Raw genomic sequence first — 20,016 nt, 5'->3', positions numbered from 1 at the left:
ATCACATTACATATACAGGCGTTTAAGTAATAAGATGACATTCACATAACCATGTTCATGAATTACAAATGTACATCTGTACATGCATTTGCATCTCCATGACCTTACTGCAAGGTACAAAATAGAACTTTTTTGCCTTTATACAACATATTTCATTGCAAGTTTCCCTGTAGTATCTACTGCCAGGAAAATCTGCACTTTTAAAAGGTCCAGAAAAATGATCCAATGTTTACACACACCATTGCCTGAGCAAGCCTAAACCTGTTTAGAACTACTAGCAAAAGCGTAACTTAGACATCACATTACATCATTACAGGTAACATTGAAGGGTTAAACCCCCACATGAAATGGACCTGAAAGCCTCTAATGAAATGGACCGTATCCTTTGGCATTTGCAGCTGAAGACAAAAGACCTCTGCAAGGCTTGCTTAAAATTAGAGAAGGGAAGGCGTGAGAAAACAACTGTAGAAGGTGAGAGGTAAGACCAGATTCAGGCAAGTATTTCAAAGCCACATTGCTGATCTGTGGGTAAGAGGACATTTCCTATATGAGGTTAAAACAAGAGGTGTCAGACTGAACCAATTCCATCAGCAATATTAAAGGCTTATAAACAGATGGAAAGAGCACTACTAAGGTAGAGCTGAAGGAGCAGAACTTCACATGGAAATTGGAAGCAGCTTGCTTGGACCAGACTAGGCTCCCACCATCTTGCCAGCCCAGACCACTCCACCATTCCCTCTAAGATTTATCTTCCCTTATTCTCTGTCCTGTTTGAGAAAGTTCTGTCACTCAGCCTACCGTGGACCAAGTCACATTTCCCTCACAGAGGGCACAATGTAGTCTGCATATTTCATTTGCCAAAACCAGCAGAGGATTCCAGCCCTCTCTCATCCTAGAGATAATTTAGGCTCCTAGAAGAGTTCCACAACACAGTCCATGGCAGCTGTCAGGGACATGCCTCAGATATACTCCCCACTCCATCCTTATTAAAATGACATCAGAACAAAACAACACCCACAGAGTGATCACAAAGCTCTGCACAGCTTTGGTACTTGGGGAGGTTCTCCCACATTGTCACACTATAGACTGGAAGGCAGAACAGGAATAAGGGGGCAAAAGTATGTTTTACTACAGCTGTAGTAGTAAATGGATAGAACAACAGAGAAGTACTCCCCCCACCTGCCAGTTCTAATACTCAGTGTCCTGACATGCCCTGACTTAAAACACCACCTTAAAAAACGAAAAACTAGTTTTATTTATCAGTTTTATTTTTTTAATATATTCCAAAGTCTTCAAAAATACAAAGAAAGAAAAAAAAGAGAGCCTAGGAATCTCATTGAGGTGTGATGCAAAATAAGTAGGTTGGTTCATTTAAATGAGGTTGACTTGTACTTCCCTGAAGAGTTTCAATTGGTCAAGTAGAATTCCAAAACAAGCCCTAAAAGGACACAATTAGCTACAGAATGTAGTTTCATTGTTCACTGTATCCTGTTACCAGCCTGAACATAATTTTAGCTACTAAATTTGAGCTTCTTTGTTTTAGCAATCAGATGATATTAATTTCCCCTTTGTTTTTTTCTTTTCCTGTTTGTACACCTGCACTATCAATGAGCAAACAGCAACAGGATTAGTATTTTACAGTTAACCAACTACTCCACACCTGTAAAGAGCAGGATGATAAAATATTTTCAAAGGCTTGCAGGAAAAAAAACCAAAAAAACAACCCAAAACAAACACCATAACAACCTTGACTTCTAACTTTAAGATGTCAGTATAGTTACCAGGCAAAATAACCTCGAAATAAAAATGTATATTCTTCCTATATACTGTCTGCTTCAGATGTAAAATGAATGACCATAGCCACCTCACCACAGGTAGTTAACATGACAATTACTGACTCTCCACCTACATCTTTTGAAGTGCAGACTAGGAAGAACTCCCCAGCGTCTTAAGTGCTTCTAGAACAGTAGAAGTTAATACTGGTATTTTTGGGGTTTTTTGGAGTCTTCCCCCCACCCCCCAAGTCAAGAGCTCTTTAACCATTTGTGAGTATCAGAGACCCATACGAACCACACCAGGGGGGTCACAGTCAGACTGACAGGACCAGTTTGGCTTGCTTTGTCCCTCCCAGTCCCAGACTGGACTCCAGCCACACTCGGATGAGTCCCCCCGCAGAGCTGCAGGGTAAGGGTTGTTGACTGCTGCATTTTAAATGTATTCTGGTCTCAGAATAGACCCACAGATGGGACAAGTTCAGTGAAAAAGTCACCTGATGGCCTCAGGTGCAAAAACACCTCAGCCTGCTGTTAAGAAATGACCTGAACAAAAGAAAACCTGCTTTCAGTAGGTGAACACTCTCGAGGTGTGTCAGACTAAATAGCTCTTCATGACTAATTCATTAACTGTGGTGACAACACACTCCTCCATTGCAAACTACCGCCTTGAGAACATCCATCAGAGCATCCTCAGTGGTTTATGAAGTACCTGCCCCTACTCTAAGGGTACAGCCTGTACAGCCCAAACAGACTTGTTCAGCACTTGTCAGCTTTCACACCGTTAAGCCTCTTTTCAGAATAAACACCTCTTAAATTCCTCTCCCGAAAAGAAATGCTCAGCTCTGGGAAAAAAACCAGTTGTTCAAGTCTATAAACTTATCCTGTGGCACCGAAACAGGGATTTGAAACTCTGTATTATGTTCTAGTCTTCTGGATTGCTTTCAGACATTCCTTTCTTATTCAGAACTGGAGGTTTTTAGTTCTGTCAAGATTGTGTCCACAAAGGATTAATTTTAGCCATTCTGACACATGCAGCTGAACATATTTAGTCTCAGTTCAAGTATAGATTGCTGTAATTAAGAACAAGGAAAGGTCAATCTCAGGACTAATAAAATAAAGATTAATTTCTGTAGTCCTTAGTTTGTCCTTTTACTGGTGAATTGCATGGAAGCAGATAAGGTAGCCAGCTATTCTAGCAGAAGTAGTGCCTACACTGTCAGTGATTAAAATGCTTTTCTGAAATTTATCATATTTGCTTCTTTCCCAATACAGCTTAAATAGTGACTATTTAAGAAAGCAGATTTAGGGCTTGGGGTTCCCTCATCACCCCTAAATCTGTACAGAAGACATGAGCCCTTTCCAGGAAAACCTTCCCAGTAAAAGTCTCAGGAAAAATACCAAGGAGAAAGTTAGGACATGCAAGTAAGTTGATGTTCTAAATATTGTTTCCTTTTCCACAGTTGAATACTGGAGTGCTCGTTTCACTAAAGTACTCAGAAACACTCACTAATTCCAACTCTTTACAACACAAAACACACCACTACTAAGGCGTACACCAATGGAAGCTCCACTGGAGAACAAGGATTTGTAACGATGTAAACACAAGCTTTTAGTGCTGTGAAGAGTCAGGCCCACCTATCACCAGTGCCACGGTCCATCCCTGTAACTCTGGGCAGAAACTGCCCCGTGCACACCCGAAGGAAAGGGACCCCTGTGACTCTGCCAGGATTAGCCACGGTTGGAGGCACCTTAGGTTGTCCAGGACCACTGCATCACCTCTCTCCTCTAGTGAGGGATGTCCATTCTGTCTAGAACAATACCAAATATGGGAATAAGTAGCCACTGCCCCACTTCCTCTCGAGTGCTCCTAGAATGTACCAAGAATAAAAACACAAACGACAGGAAGAAACCACTGCTGGTCATGAACTTACTCTGCATATTGAGATCAGGTCTCTGTGGACTGGGTGTGCTGGTATTTCAGGCATTAAGAACCCTGGAACCAGAATTCCTATTACCACTAGAAAAACTTTAACAAACAGTACTCATGGGAACAGCAGTTAAGACTCCTGTAGCAGTCAGCTGGGTTACTGACACTGGTACTGGCAAACCAAGAACTCCTTTCAACATTAGAGCTGCCAGTTACCAGCAGTCCTATCTATGTGAAATAATTAATCCATTCTCTCTGTGCTACTGAAGTTCAACGTCTTTGCAGGCTCACACTTCATTACATATTCCTGAGACTGAGGTCAAAGTCACTGGAGGCTCTAGAGAACACATGTGTGTGCTTGAAGGCAGCTTCAAGCTAGATCAGATCAATCTCCTTTTACTTTTTAAAATCACAACAGAAGCCATTTTAGTTTTATCAAATCTAAGTTTTGCTGACCACATACCACAACAGAAGCTGATTTGTTATTTAAAGCAAGTATCAAATTGGGCAAATTCTTATTTTCTCCAATACACTGCATCTAGTCCTTTACTGCTATGCAGATATATATTACAGAATGCTGAGAGAAAAGAGTGACAATTACAGACAAATACCTAAGCTGCTTAAGAAACCAGGCTCAGTTGTTAGAAACAGGTATTCAACATCATCTCAAGTTTCAGACACTGGATACTCAGGTACTGCCAAGTCCTCTTTCACTTGTAGGTACACTTCTGACCTGACTTGCTCTGCTGAAGGCCTATCCCTGCCTTCCTTTTCATCTGAAAACAGTTCATGCTTCAAACTCTGTGGCTGCAACTCAATGCTGAGACAAAAAACAATAAAGCACAGCAGAACAGCAAAAGCAGTGGCCTCTCCTACAATGAAGTCATTCTGCCCACTCCCAACTCTGCTTCAAATGGAGCTCAAGATTTTGCTCATTGAAGGCCAGACCTCAGCTCAGAGCTCCACAGACATACACAGAGACATACACGGATCTCATAACAGGATTTGTTAAAAACGTTCCAGTTCACTTTTTTCCCTGGGTCAAGTCTAATCCTTCTTTAAAAACCATACCAAATAGCACAGTCTGTAGAAGTTACTTCAACCTCTATTTGCTGGCAGACTCTTCCTATAATGAGGATCACCAACACAGTCCCTGGTGACAAGGCTCTCTGACCACTGTTCCTTCCAGGACTTTGCCCTCAGCCACTGGCAAGTACTGGCCACTAAAAGCCCAAGGGGCGGCTGAGTCCCACCTCAGCAGGGAGCAGAATGTCCCTCCTCACAGCAGCACTGTGTGCCAGTGCCACCAGTGCACCAGCAAAGGTGGCTACAGACAGCTGGGATTATGAACTCCCAGCTACCCCAGGAAAAAGCAGGAAGAGATGCTTGCAAAGCCAACAGCCACAGAAGAGCAAATAATGGTCTGGGTACAGCTCATGATAGAATTACACGTTTTTAGCTCTTCTGCAATAGATTTTTCAGCAGGTTTACACTGCTCCTCCATGGCAGGAGGCTCATGCTTCCCGCTCCACCAGGGCAAATCAATTACAAAAAGGCACCTTACTTCAGTCTACTCAAGTCCTGCAGGATACACAAAACCCAGCCAGGATCCCCTCAAAAACTGAACACATCCAAACTGCCCTACTCTGAGAAGCTATTTTTGCTTTTCCACTGCAAAGACCAGAATGTTTTTGTAGGAAACTTTGGTTTGCTGAATCTAGCAATTACTAACCAATATAGCAGCTGCCAGTGTATACTTGAGGGGAAGCACTGAAAAAGGTTTTGGAGACTACCAACAATACAGCATCAAGTTGTGGAAACATGACTGCGAGTAAGGCACAGTTTTTAAGTGGAGAAAATAAATCCAGCTGAAGTAATTCTGTTCTTAGTGGATATACTATCTTTTAATTGGCCAAGTCAAATATTTGTTTTCTTGGATTCAGCTAATTCAGAATTCAGGAACTAATCAAGTTTACACGTGAAGTGGAATATTTCATGGTACAGAAGCTACATGTAACAAAATCATGCTTAGTAATATATATCCGCTTTCATTGTAGCCAAATTTTTAGTTCAAATTATGGTGGGAAACCTATCAGGTTTCCTGACAGGAGCAGTGTATTAATTTAACCTGCTCTCATAAAAATTGCACTATCAAGAATCAACAAAAAATACAGAAGTATGATAAAAGGGTCTCATATAACTATGGATTCCCATGACTAATTATTTTTTCCTAGATGATTGCATCCTATCATTGATTCCTTCAAAAACAATCTATATTTAGCTAGACAGCAGAAATAATTATGCAAAATCCATGTTTCTTTTGCCTTACCAGAAAATACCATAGATTTATCTACTACTTCAGACTACGTAGAGAGCTTATACCTCTGCGCTCTGAAAGCAAGAATGGGAGTGTTTGTAGCTTTATATCCTTTCAGGAATGAATCTAACCACATTTTTAATCCCCCATTTAATTTATCTGTAGTATAAGTATGACTGTTTTTAATTGCTGTTATAAATACTTTTGCATATTTCTCTTTCTTTAGGTATGTACTGAATACAGGTGGGTATCAGTACAGGAAAACAAATTCTTTCAGAATTAATAAATGGACAAATCAAATGCTCCTCAAATACTGAAAGAATAAACAAATACTTAAAAGTATGCACTTGCTTTTGAGTCCCGTGAAATAGCTTTTAAGATTAGGTTTAACAAAAGTTCTCCTTCAATATGCCTCACGAACACCACTTCCACTTAGCAAAAAAAGTATTTCCCGGTTTGTACATCAAAACACCTGCAAGAAGTCCAAAACCCAAGCGATCAGGAGGTGAACGTGCCAGTGTGTGCCAGAAGCAGCACAACAGCTCTAAGATGTTTACAATACCTAGGTAACTTTTGTCCTCTGAGCCTTCCTGCTGCCCCTCAGAGCAGCAGCACTTCCACACCAGATGAGCTCTCACAGAGCCCAGGGACTCCAAATGCACTGGCAGCACTGAGCACACTTTGCATCTGCACACTTCTTCAAAAAGTTGTGAATAACATAAGGTTGGAAGTTATTGCAAAAGCAAATTTGGAAGCACTTAGGCTTTTGTGCAGACTTGTATCCTTCAAGGCAGGAAAAAAAACCAAAACAAAACAAGATGAGACAAGTTCTTGACTACCGCTTGGCACTGCAAACATATTACTAACAAGAGGTTCCAATTTCCATCTTTCTGTATTTCTGCTATTAGCAATATCCAACTCAAAGCACAGGAAAAGACATCAATCACTGCAAAAGATAACAGTGTGCATTGGTAAACTGCCTAGAACTAAAGCCTCACAAATGTTGTGGAATGTCAGACTGAAAACAGAAGACTGTCCTAGGGTGCAAGATCAAACACCAGGCAGCATATTTTATAAGACACAAGCAGGAAAGACTTTAAAGCTGTTGAAAACATTTTGCTTGTTTTATAGAGGGTATCAGGCTGCATTGTTCAGACTTGAATATGACTTCAACACTTAAATTAGACAAGGCTGACCAAGAAGTGGTTACAGACTCAGGCTCAGCTGATGACAGTGATTCAGTGAGTGGTTCTGAGCTGGCACAGAAAAAAAGCCCCACACTTCCTGTACAGGGACAAGTGCAGCAAGTCACTACGAGGAGACTGCTAATCCTCTTTGAAGGATGCCAACAAAAACCTCTCATTTAGACTTCAGATTGCTGAAAAAAAGCATGAAAATAGCTTTTAGAAGCACATGCTTTTTGCATAAACTATTTATGTCCCCTTTTTTTGAAGGAGTCTAAAGAAAAACATCTATCATCACACCATCCCAAAGCCATTGCACTGATCCCCTGAAAGCCAGAAGTGGCTTTCACCAGACACTTCTGGCAGCTGAAAAATCACACACATGACAGCACAGCAGAGCACCAGACCTATTTCATAATCCTTTTGACACTTCCAGGACATTGCTGATCACAAAGCATACTCAAGATCTGCTAATGTCTGGCTTTAACTTTCAAGTTCACATTTAGTAAGTTATGTTAATAGATAAACCTTTGTACTTTAAGAGCACCTTGTAAGTAGGCTTCCCAATAGGCATCACTTCTGATAGCTCTGACTCATGCTCCAATTGCCAACACTGCTTTCCTTGTCAGCTCTCACATTTGTTTTGTTTAAAGAAGTATTTTCAGTTTCAACTAAAAAAAGTTAAATTCAGAATTTTGTAAAAATTACGTTTCATAATTTATGAACCCAATCCATGAGTGGTTTTAGTATCAATTAAATGCTGCTGTGTCTTTGGAAAAAAAACGTTATCACCCTTCTTCCTAGGCTGTTTACATTATGGAATCATAGGGTTAGATGTACTTGCTTGTGTAGAGGACACCAAACCCCAAAGCTATTTACACACTTCTACAAAGCATATTTAACAGAAGGGGCAGAAAACACCTGTGAGGTTCAGTGTGTAGAAAAGCTGTAGACCAAGACACCTTTTGTGATCACAGCAGTGACTCAGTCAAGCAGAGAGAAGGGATCCCATGCACTGCCAGGACCTGACTGCACACCTGGCATCCCCAGGGGGGAGTCACAGTTTTGAAGAAGTGAGGGAGGAAAGCAGTAGGTGGAGAATAGGAAAGCTGAAGATGAGGATGAGTCACGAGGAGTGACAACCGTACTTCCTGGGCAGGACAGCAACTGGCATCTCAGGAATGTGGGGAAGGGAGTAGGAGATGGGAAAGACTGAATCAAGCCCAGGAAGGTCTGACTAAATTACAGTTCCTCACACCCAAGCTGCCCCAGGAGTGCCACGGGAGGCTGAGGTGAACATCTGAGCAAGTCCTCAGAGACAGCTCTCAGTTCTCATCTGAAGGGAGAAAATTCTTGTTTACTTCCTGCCATATTTCTCTGACATTTACAAATACTTTTACAGCCGCAGTAGAAATTATAAAAGCCGAACAACACACTACAGCTATGCAGAGTACTCTGACTACAGCAGTTCCAAAAGTCAGCAGGCACCCCATACACCTGGAATACTTCCCCATACAAAGGCAGTACAAAAGTCCACTTCCATCAGAGTTGAAAACAATGCTGGTCAATTGCTGGTGACCAGCGTCAACCAGAAAAGCTCCTTGGCACACCATAGGTAGCGAAGAAATGAATGGCCTCCAACAGATGAGAAAATGTGTGAGAGAACCTTTATATGATTTTCCCTGAAAGGTTTAGCCTTTTGTGCTGAGGTAAATTTCCTGCTTATATTCATGGTGAGAGTTTAGATAGTACTAAGTGGCTTAATTCACAGAGCTACCAGTAATGCAAGCCAGCCCTTTCTTACCAAACCCTATGCCTGGATTTCTGTGCTTGCAGAGGAACTGAAATGTTCTCCAAATCCTTATTTTCATAGCACACATGTATACAAACACACTCGTCCAAGTTCCAAAAACTACTTCAATTTTACTGCTTCTAGTCTAGCACAGTTAACTCCCAGAACAAAACTCTTGTTAATTAGGTGCAAAACCCCTTTCTAACACAGTTCTTTCAGTAGCCACACACCACCTAGATGTGGACTGCAGCTTCCTAAAAAAGGCAGACTGAAGGATTGCATTAGAGGAGTGCTTTACAAAACTGAAAAGGAAAGCAGATGAATTTGTCATTTATAATCCATTTATTGTGGCAATAACCAGAACCAAAGGGTAAGCAAAAGCCTGACAGCTTGCAGGCCAGTCCCGGGCTGGTCTCCATCAGCAGAACTACAATGATGTGTCAGAACTCTTCGGGTAACTACAGGAAACTCACTCCCAGGGTTAGCCTGGCAAAGTAAGAGCCCAAGAGGAAAAGCCACCTTTTTGCTCCCTTCCTCATCACAATATGCAGCAACTAAGTTAGGCTTTATTAATATAAAGAATGCTTCTGGGATTCTGAAGATGTTTATTTACATGTTCTATACATTAGTATAGCATACTATATTAGAATACAAATCCAAACACATGGGAACTTCATATTCCTTATGCTGAAATTAGGAATTGCTTCTGGGATTCTGAAGATGTTTATTTACATGTTCTATACATTAGTATAATTAATATATACATGCATACTATATTAGAATACAAATCCAAACACGCTGGAACTTCATATTCCCTATGCTGAAATTAGGAACACCAAATCCTTTATTCTTTATGCTATACCTTAGATAGATCAATGCATGACCATTTAGGTCAATGACAATTTTAGACTAACTCCTACAACTGAGAAGAGAATATACTGGTATTTATGAAGTCAAACTAATTTAAATTATTACAAAAGGTGACAGTAACAGTTCTGTAAAGAGATGTACAACTTTTTACTGTTTTGAGCAGTGTAGCATATTTTCCATGTTAAGATGGGAACATTACTAAGATTTTACTGAAAACTCGTAAAAGTTTAACATTCCATGTGCTAACCATGACAAAACTCGTTTTAACTTCACCCATGCCACATGTGCAGCAATGCCTTAAGAACAAGGCAGTGACACTAGTGAATGTTATTTCTTTAAGTTAAGTAAAGGTGGCTGCAGATAATTTGTTTAAACTACTAATAGCATTGCCACCCCATTTCCTGCACAATAAATTAGTTATGTATGTAGAACAGAAAAAAAACATATCTGGAAGGCAAAAGAGATTATGAGAAAATTACTTAAGATATACATACATACACAATCACAGGTTCAGTTTTCAGCTGCAAAAGTTGTATTTGAGTAACATTCTGCATACATTAGTGTCTTCTGAAAAATGCTCTAACACACACAGTATATCAATAATCATTCTAGAGGTCTAAACTAGAAACAAAAACAAGCACGCATACAATGCAAGCCTAAACAAAACACATCAAGTGCTACTGTGTTTTAGTATATTTTATATGATGTTTCTTTCTGGCTTATATATAGCTGGAAGATTTTCCATTAATGCACCTCTAGACATAACGCAAAGCACATGCTGTTACCCTCCCTAGCATTTCACATTTGGCAGAAAGCAAGGTTTGAGCTTAGGCTACTGTCTGCAGCACCAGACAGAAAAGCACCCTTCAAATACAGAATCACTGTCTTGCCTGTGACTTGCCTGTAGGAAAGAAAGACTTAATGGGGTATAAGGTCCCAGCTCCCATCACACATTCACTATCTCAGGACCAAATCCTAAAGGTCAGCAAGTCCCCTCAGGCTAATCCAGTCAGTCATTTCTGCAGACTTTCATAGGCACTAGATGGAATCAAGACACACTCAGCTTCTTGCTGGACTGGGCTATAAACATCTGCCCTCTTCTGATGTCAAACTGCTATAAAAAGGTTGCTTTCTAAAAATCAGCCTTTCATCCTTGCTGAAGAGATGGAACCAAGAAGACACCAAGTACGCCCAGATAAAACACACACACTGACTGCAGTGTTACAGAAAACTGCTTGGCATTGAAATACTGGTTAAAGGCAACATAGAAACACATTGGGTTTTTTAACATAAGTATATTAGACAACCCTGGCTTGCTCAACAACTTGTGAGCTAATCCAGACACTGCTGATCCTGCTTTCTCTTGGGAGCTTTCCCTTCTCTGCCCAACAAATTGGTACAAAACCTCAGCAGAAGTTCTCTGGAACAAAGATTATGCAAAAGCAGGCAAAGTTGATCACTGATGGGTTGTTGTTGGGCTTGAACATTTATCTGATTTTTGTGGTTTGCTTATTTTCTAAATATAGCAGCAGTTTATGCCTCAGAAAATACTTGCTGATTGACATTCCATGTTTTATCCTTTAAAGAGTCAAAGCCAGCTGACAGTACTCAGGGGAACAATCTTTCCCTGAAGACTGAAGCGCTACTTTAAATGAAAAGTCCAAGATAATTTTTGTAACGTGGTACAGATTCTCTATCCAATTCTAGATTCTCCAATGCATCTCCATGAACTACCCCATGACATGAAGGTTCTAAATCGCAGTATAACATCACAAAGTTCAACTGACCATATGCTTCCCTTTGGAGCAAATTCCAGCATAGTTTCACCATGAGGCTTCCTGAATATTATGGATAGAGTCCTTCACTGGAGTGGGACTACTTGGCACTGACATAATATCCAGTTTTTGAAGACTTAAAAGCTTCAGCTAAGCTGTTGGAGGCTTTTAGGATTTTTTATTTTGAATTTAAAATATTGAAACACAAAGCTAACAAAACGGATACATTTCAAGAGAAAAATTTCAAGCTGACAGATGTTCCTTAGTCTTGTCAGTTTTACTATGGTTTTGCCCCTCTGTTGCTCATTCCCACCTTGTACTGCCATGTACAGCCATGGAACAGCCATTCCATGCTCACAGATCTCCTGCTGAAACCACCCTGTTAACCTGACACAGATATCGATCTGGATTGAAAATAAACCAGCCAAAAGGAGCAGACTGAGTGCAGGGAGCTTTGCAGTGTGCCAGCTGAGCTGGGCGGGGCAGTGCACCATGGCAGGGCCGGTGAAGGCACCAGTGGCACAGCAGTGGCACAGCAGTGACACCGGGAGCGGTCAGATGGCCCCAGAAGCACCAGGAGCACCTGGTGCCAGTGGCCACTCAGCACCCTGCACTGGGGACCCTGCCAGAACAGCAAAGGGGCACTCTGAGGTCCACAGTGAAGACATGGCAGAAAAGACTCAATTTAGAAAACACAAACACTTGTAACATTCAGCTTCTTTCACCCTCCAGACATCAAAACTGATAAGAGAAAAGGAAGGGGAATAATGCGAGTTTTTTTATACAGCCCAGATAACGAGTATAAAGTTTTAGGATATTAGCAGCATGATTCATGTTCGTCAGCAGTCATTATAAGTCCTGCCAGGCAATCCTTCTGCCAACTAAGTTACAAAATACTACCTTCTAATGACTATCAAACAATGGTTTGGGCAAAATTAATTGAAAAACATTATTATTCCAAAAACATTATTTTCTAGTTTTGTGGTAATAATCACTTACCAATAATCTAAAAAAGCAATTCATATAATTTTGAGATATCACAGTGAAAGACTACTTCAGTATTAAATTAAAAGCTGGGGAATAACTGTCTGAATACATCCCTAAAAAGTGTATCTGGTGGAAGAAACTAATTACCTTATTTTGATAAAGTAAATCTCACAGAGTATGCTGCCAGTTAGTTATGTGTATTTACAGAAACTTTGATTAAAACCTTTCGTTAAGGAAAAGGAATGAATGGACCCCACAGAAGATCAACTAACTGATCTCAAAGTATTACTGGCAACAGGCAAACACACCTGAAGCACCTGCAACAAAGACTTCCAACCCTATTTAACATGTCAGCAGTCTAAACAGTGACCCAGCCTCTACCAACGAGCCACAGGTGTCTGTGACACAGCAGGTACTTGAGGAGCACAGATTAAGGCTAACGAGTTGGTCTGAATCACCTGGCAAAACAATCAACCCCCAGGGAACACAAGCACCTATCTTATTCAAAGCTCCTCACCAAAACCAGGTTTGTAAGAGCTAGTTGGTATCATTATCCCTGATTTCAAGAGAAGTTTTAGCTTCCTAACGTCTGCAATGCTTTATTTAAAGCAAAGATCCTGCTCCACGTAGATGTAACCAGGTACAATTTTATTTGCCTCAGGAAGTCAAAGCAGAGGCAATAGCAGTAAGAAAGGCATCGTTGAAAAGGTATTGGGAGTGAAGCTCTGAATACACAAGAATTAGGCTGGTCAGTCTTTAAACTTCAACCTTAGTTAAGCTTTAGCAAAAACACCGCAAAAGTTTTTCAAGTATCTTAACACTTAGATCTTTAGTATTCTGCTTCAGAACAGTTTGAAGTAAATTACTTGTTTAAAAGTTATAGATTTTAGCCTAGTTTATTACCACATAGGATTCTTCACTACTTGTCCTAAGTTCTTGTGTAACAGGTAGACATAATCGTTATTTGGATTACTTCAGGATGAAAGCCACTATCAATCATCAGGAAGCAATTACTAAAGATGAAGCAGCTTCACCTGCCGAGCCTCAATTTTCCCTCAGTCCAGCACTGAAGGTGTTTTCCTGACATCGCGTCCCGTCATGACAACCAGCAGCGCACAGCCCAGCAGCGGCGGTGCCCCAGCCTCTGCGGCACACCGGAGCGCTCCCGCCGCCGGGCAGGGCACCGGAGCGACCCCGGCACCGGGCTGGGCTCGGCCCGCCGAAACCCCTCGGCCCGCGCCCTCCGAACCAGAGGCGTCACCTGTTGTTGTACTGCGCCCTGGCGTCCCCGGGCCAGGGATTCCTCCTAGCCGAGGACACCAACATCCAAAAGCTCCTCAGATCCCAAGCGGCGGGAGAGGGCGGCACACGCGGCTCGTGCTCCACAGGCGGCGCCCGCCCTGCCCGCACCCCGCGATGGGACGGGCGGCTCCGGGACGAGACTGCAGGCACCGACCCGGGTCCGCAGGGCCAGCAGCCGCCGGCCTCGGCAAGTGCCTGGCATAGCCCGGCTTCCCACAGGCAGGCGCTGTTACACAACCGCTCCCTGGCCAGGAGCGGGACACGGAGCGCTGCCGCGGCCCCTTCCCGGCACCGCGCGTGGGGACGCGACAGCCAGGCTCCCGCCGCCCCGCAGCCCCGGCCCCGCCACAGCTGCCCCCGCCCCGCTCAACCCCCTGCCGAGCCCCCCGCTCACCATCGCTGCTCCTCGGCGCTGCGCTGCCCGCGGCTCTGCCCAGACACGCCGGCGCCCCGGGCCGGAGGGACGGGCGGAGGGGAGGAGAAGGGCAGCGGCTCCGCCCTCCCCGCGCGCGCAGCTCCCTGCGGGGCGGGGCCGGGCCGTGCGAGAGGCGCGGAGCCGGGGCCGAGCGGCGCGGTGCAGCGGCCGGAGGGGGCGAGGGGCCGGGACCGGGGCTGCCCCGCGCCGGCGATGTGTCCATAAATGGAACTCGCCGCGGCGCAGCCAATGGCCGCGCGCCGGGGCGTCATTCCCTGAGGGAATCCCGGCGCGCGGAGTTCGCGCGGTCCGGCCCGGGGCCCGGACGGCCGCTGCTCCCGGAGCGCCCCGGGATGAGCCCCGGGAGAAGCGCCCGCCGCACAGCGCTGACGCCTTCAGCCGGCGGGGGCGGCCGGACCCCTCAAGCGTGCTGCGTGCGCTGCCCTCCTCCCGCGTACCACGGAGCTAAGGTGCTGCTGACCCCTGGAGAGCCTGGAAAGTACGATGCGTGTTGTCACCGGGTGGATGCTGGAACAGTTCCTGCAGGCAGCCGGCATCTGCTCCACGTGGCTCAGTTCGTTCTGACCAGAACACAACCAGTACAACTTCCAGGGGCTGCGCTTTCTAAGCCATCAAACCAATAAACCCGCCCGAAGATGGCTACTGGAGTCCTGTTAACAAACGTTTCACGTCAGGCTTGAAGCCCTGCTGTTCGCTCTAGTGGGTTCTAATGCCACCTCTAAGCCAGAATATAAATAAAATGGAAACAACGTAATGTATCAATCACAACAACAGCCAGACCTGAGTCATTTGTTGATACTGCTTCCAAACCACTTTGAAAACCACTCACAATGAGTAAAGGTCTTGGGTTTCATCAGTAGATTGTACTGGGATTTAGTTTATTTCTGATTAAAAAGAAGGGCAGTTATTGGAAAAAAGAGGGAGTTGTTTATACACAATATATGTATTTGATTTTCATTGTTTTTATGAACAAGAGAAAGACTTGTGTCCACAATAATTTGGAGATTAGGCATGAGCAGATTCACTTCTGGCTTTTTGGAGGAGAACAGTGCTCTGGCTGCTCGGAGCCAGGTGCTGGTTGTGCAGGCAGATCTGCCAGTGCAGAGGAAGGACGCTGCTGTTCAGCACATGGCCTTGTCCTCACAAATCTGACTGCAGCACAGGTCTGATGGGCAGCACACATTAAACACACAGCTGATCAAGTGTTACAAACTCCAACCACCCTGACGTGCACAACACAGAAATGGGACAAAACTTCAACTATTTACCTGCCCCCTCTCATGTCCCACAGCCTTTGGTTGGATGAAACACAACAGTCCTTTGGGCATGTTTCATCCTTGGTTTTGAAGAAAAAACAAAACATTTTTGAGCTCAGCTGGGCTTGCACTGTATAATTACTGATCATGTGAAGCTTGGGATTTCCAGAGTGGACTGCTCAGATATTGGCTGATATTGATAGGGGAGGTAGGTGATATTTTCATTGAGAAAATGGCTGGGTGGCTAATATGACCTGCAACAGCTATTAGAACAAAAATATATCCAATAGTGCTAATAGTGCACAGAACTTCACAGGAGAGAAGTTTTGCACTTTGATTCTCTACAGAAGGTGAATATGGTAGTTCTATGGAAATAGAACAGAACTAATTTGCCTAGTATTTCATCTGAACATGGAAATATTACATAAAATTATGAGGCTGATAAAAAACAGTTAAAACAGTCCTGCAAGAGTCCAGAGAGTGTATGTATATTGGGCCAACAGAACATAGAAAATCAATACAGGTTTTGTAGGTTTTTCTATTTGCTTAGGATGTGGCTCTTCTAATGTACAGGTTATTTTCTCAAGACATGTATATTTATGTGTGGTTACATACATAGAAGCATCTTTATAATCATGAATAACAAAAAACAAAGTTGTGGAAGAATAGCTAAAAAGTGCATCCACATCAACCAGCTAATTGAGAAACTGATCCTGGGTTCACTGAAATGAATGTGTGCTCCTGGGTCCATCTCCACTACATGGACTACAAGATGACTTTGAACAAAATTTCTGGAGCTAAAAGAACCAGTGCTGTGCATCTGCATGAACCCTTGCTAAGCACTGGGTGGATCAAGCACAGTCTAAGTCACTATAAACTCTTTTCATGCTTTTAAACATTCTGATACTTTTTCAACATCCTTGCTCAGAATCAGGGGAAAGCACTTCCCCTTGAATGTCACTGGTGTTGTGCCTGAATGGTCTGCACGCCTGGGCTCCTCCAGCTGAGGATGTACAAATCATTCCTGAGAAAGGCAGAACCCACATCTTCATACTGAGGAGTTCTAGCAGAGTAAAGAGGAATGTCACAGCACATGCCACAGCTGAGACAGCCGCAATACACAGAGCATCCCCATACAGTTTCAGCAGGCTTTAAGCATTCACCCACACACAGTAACACCTCACCACACCAGAAGGCTTCAGGACCCTGCCCATACAGAGTAACACCACACCACTTCAGAAGGCTGCAAGCATTGCCCTTCCTGTTCTTTAGCCCAACCTTTTATCCCCTCATGTTGATGCCCTGCACCTGTGTGCCCTCTGCTCCCTTGGGGTTGGTCAGTGCCCCTGGGCACTCCATGGCTCAGTGCTGTCAGTGCTGCCCACCTGCTGCTCACAGCTGTGCCCACTGGGGAGGAGGCTCAGCCACAGCCCCACTCCCAATGACCACAAACTGTGTGCCTACACAGGAACCCAGTACTTTTAAATGGTGCACAAAACTTAGAAGTGGTGACATTTCTATCAAAACATTAGTATGGACAGGATACCTTTCAAAGACCTAATTGAAAAGATTTAAGAAAAATCCCCTGTATCAAGAAGTGCCATCAGTTTTTTCAGTGCGTGTATTGTCTGACAGTCTGTCTGGTTAGTAACACCTACAGCTCATGCACAGAAGTGCTAACATTAAGAATTATTTTGAGGATATTTTCTAGCTACAAACAGTTGCACTGCTTGATTCTCCTGATATTGATCACTGGTGCTAAGCTTTGGGGAAATATTTAAGGACAAGCTTCACTTCAGTGTCTCAGGAGGTTTATTAGCTTAGCATTTGGGATTTGCAGGGGTTGGTCCAGGCTCAGCACTCATTGAAGTGATTACATGGTGCAGCTGGCAACTCACACGTGCCTTTCCACCTACCCACTGCCTGAGTGACACTGTGTGCCAGCACCAAACAGGGATCAGCCTGCTGCTAAACTGTGCAAAGACTAAACTGACTGAAAAAAGAGCAAGGTCTTTATCTCTGGAAAAGCCACAGAATAAAGCTTTCCCTTGCTTTCCATTCTAAAAACATTATTGTGGCTTCAGAAAGAAATAACTCTTATGAGAAGTCAGTGAATCTGGAAAATATTAGAAATTGTAATGAAATAAGTACTGCTCTGACTGCTTTCTAACTGGCTAAAAATGACAGCAAAGGGGGAAAAAAAGCATTAGTGCTCAATGTGTCCATCCGAAGTACCACTGGAATAAAGAGTACAACAAAGTCACCAGCCCTTTTACATCCACTGCTTGGTTTGAGGCTTTTTGAGGAAAAACAGCACGTGTCTCTTTCACTCTGGATCTGATCAAGAGAAGCCTCAGAATAAGAGATACTTAGAATTCAGAGAGTTGAATTTTTCTCCAACTGCAAACCAAAACGTATGAATAATGCTGTTATTTGCAAGGCTGGTGTAAACCTGGAAGAAGTCCACAAAGACGTGGGAACCGAGGAGTTCTGCCTCCTGTGTTCCTGCGACTGAATCCAGCTAAGCCACGTTTGTTCACAACAACAACATTACAAGGATTTTTTTCCTCTCAGAGGGAGATTTTTTGCAACATTACACAAGCTTATAAGATGAAAACTTTATGCTATGATGGGCAACCTGATCCAGGATCAAAATCAGCCTTGCTCTGAGCAGGGAGTTGGACCATATTCCCTCTGAGATCCCTTCCAGCCTAAATTGCTCCGTTCTGTACTTCTGTGATTGGATAAGTGGGGCTCAATTAATGAGTGAGAGAGTTGAAGACTCCAGAATAAATTCATATTCTTGATGTTGTGCCTTGATAAAAAGATTGTGATATGAACTTTCCTTTAAGAAAAAAATCTCTATGTTCTGTATGAATTACACTGAAGATGTAATGATATAAAATGCAATAGTTTAGTACTGCTTTGGTTAGAAACGTCAAGAAAGTGATACAAGTACAAAAAATAATAGTCTCTGATAACACAATATGAAAAGAGCATCAGTATGGGTCAAACCAAAGACCATTCACCTCAGGTCCCGCTGGTGTGGATGCCTTGGAAAGAGTGTAAGAACAGACAAGAATTTACATGCCCTGTCCCTAGCTCTTGGCCTCCACTGTTGCCAGAGAAGGGCCAGAGAAAGCAGGCTGAGAGCTGAGCATGGCTACATCTTAATGTTATTTTCAAGACTGCAGTAGGAGGTACAAATGTTATGTTTTTAAATTAAAATAACTTCAATTGATTTGCTTTAACTAACAATTTGCTTTCAAGCCCTACTCTGCAGACATACATGCTGAAGAAAACAGTGGGCAGTTCTTTAGCAAGGAAAAACCTCTAGACAGGTGCACAAAAACTACACGGGGATATGAAGTTAGTCTAGATATTTGCCAGGTCAGGGAATACAGCTGTGTACATCAGGAAACTAGAGCAAGGTCAGCAGAGGCCAGTGAGATGGTTGGGAGCTGGATCCCTGAGGATGCAGGGCTTGCTCAGCCTGATGAAAACAGACTTTGGGGGACCTGGCAGGGCCCTCCAGTATCTACAATCAAGTCATCAAGTCATCAAGATGGCAAATTTGGACTCTTCATGGTTGCACATGGTGGGAAGACAACAATATAAATATAAACAGGAGAGGTTCAGACTAGGTATAAAGAAAATGTTTTTTCCTCAGCAGCCAACAAGCATGAGAGCAGGCTGTCCACTAAAGCTGGACAGTCTCCATCCTTTGAGGTTTTCAAGAGTAGGCTGGGTAAAAGCCTGGACAACTGCATTTGGCCTCATCAATCACGTCAGCTGGAGCAGGAGGTTGGACAAGGGTTGTCCTGAGGCTCATTCTAAGCTGAATTATCCTACAGTCTTTTGACTCCCAGTTCATGGTTTTCAAAGCACCTACGGCATGTTTTCTCTCTGGCCTGATCCTTTGATGTGGGAACTACTTTAAAATAAATAGGTCAATCAGAGTGTGGGTCCACCTTGCTTTTTACAAGAGTATGCATGGTGTAATGCTTTTATCCTTCACAGCTACCAAATCCTTAGTCCTGCAATGGTTTTCCTAACAACAGTATGGGATGTCGCATAGATTTTAACTAAAATCAGAGACAATCTGCTATTTCAGAGTGAGCTGGTGCAGTAAGCTCTTCTAAGGTTTCACTTATACTTTGTTTACCCAAGGTGGTCGTATCAAAGTCCAAGGAATGACCCAAGCAGGAAACAAGCGAAGGCAGACACACCCTCTGTGGACTTTGTTTCTCCAGTAATACTTTCTCTAGGCTGACACGCCTCTGCTGTGCAAGCAGATGGATCTTATTTGCTGTGATATATGAAGTTTTACTGAAGCTGCATGTTAGCTCTTGTTTGAAAGTGTAACATGAAAAGTAGTCTTTATAAACAAAACTA

General features: G+C 43.2%; 1 protein-coding gene across 3 annotated transcripts in view; it reads right to left on the bottom strand.

Annotated features, from left to right (window-relative positions):
* MYO1E (myosin IE) overlaps window positions 1-14,461 on the bottom strand; it is a 77,064-nt gene extending 62,603 nt beyond the window's left edge. For 2 of the 3 annotated variants that reach the window (XR_005629111.1, XR_005629112.1), the window contains exon 1: window positions 14,324-14,461. Coding sequence is in view for 1 of the 3 variants with exons in the window: in XM_039722861.1 (XP_039578795.1) it covers window positions 14,324-14,326 (3 nt within the window). In the remaining 2 variants the exon portion in view is untranslated. The remainder of the gene's footprint in view (window positions 1-14,323) is intronic. The other variant, XM_039722861.1, reaches the window with a different exon arrangement.
* Window positions 14,462-20,016: the final 5,555 nt, after the last annotated feature.

This window comes from Passer montanus, unplaced genomic scaffold, assembly GCF_014805655.1.
Source record: "Passer montanus isolate IOZ18808 unplaced genomic scaffold, ASM1480565v1 scaffold5, whole genome shotgun sequence".
Lineage (NCBI taxonomy): Eukaryota > Metazoa > Chordata > Aves > Passeriformes > Passeridae > Passer > Passer montanus.
The sequence above is the reverse complement of the archived record's forward strand: the minus strand, read 5'-3'. Positions and strand labels throughout refer to the sequence as shown.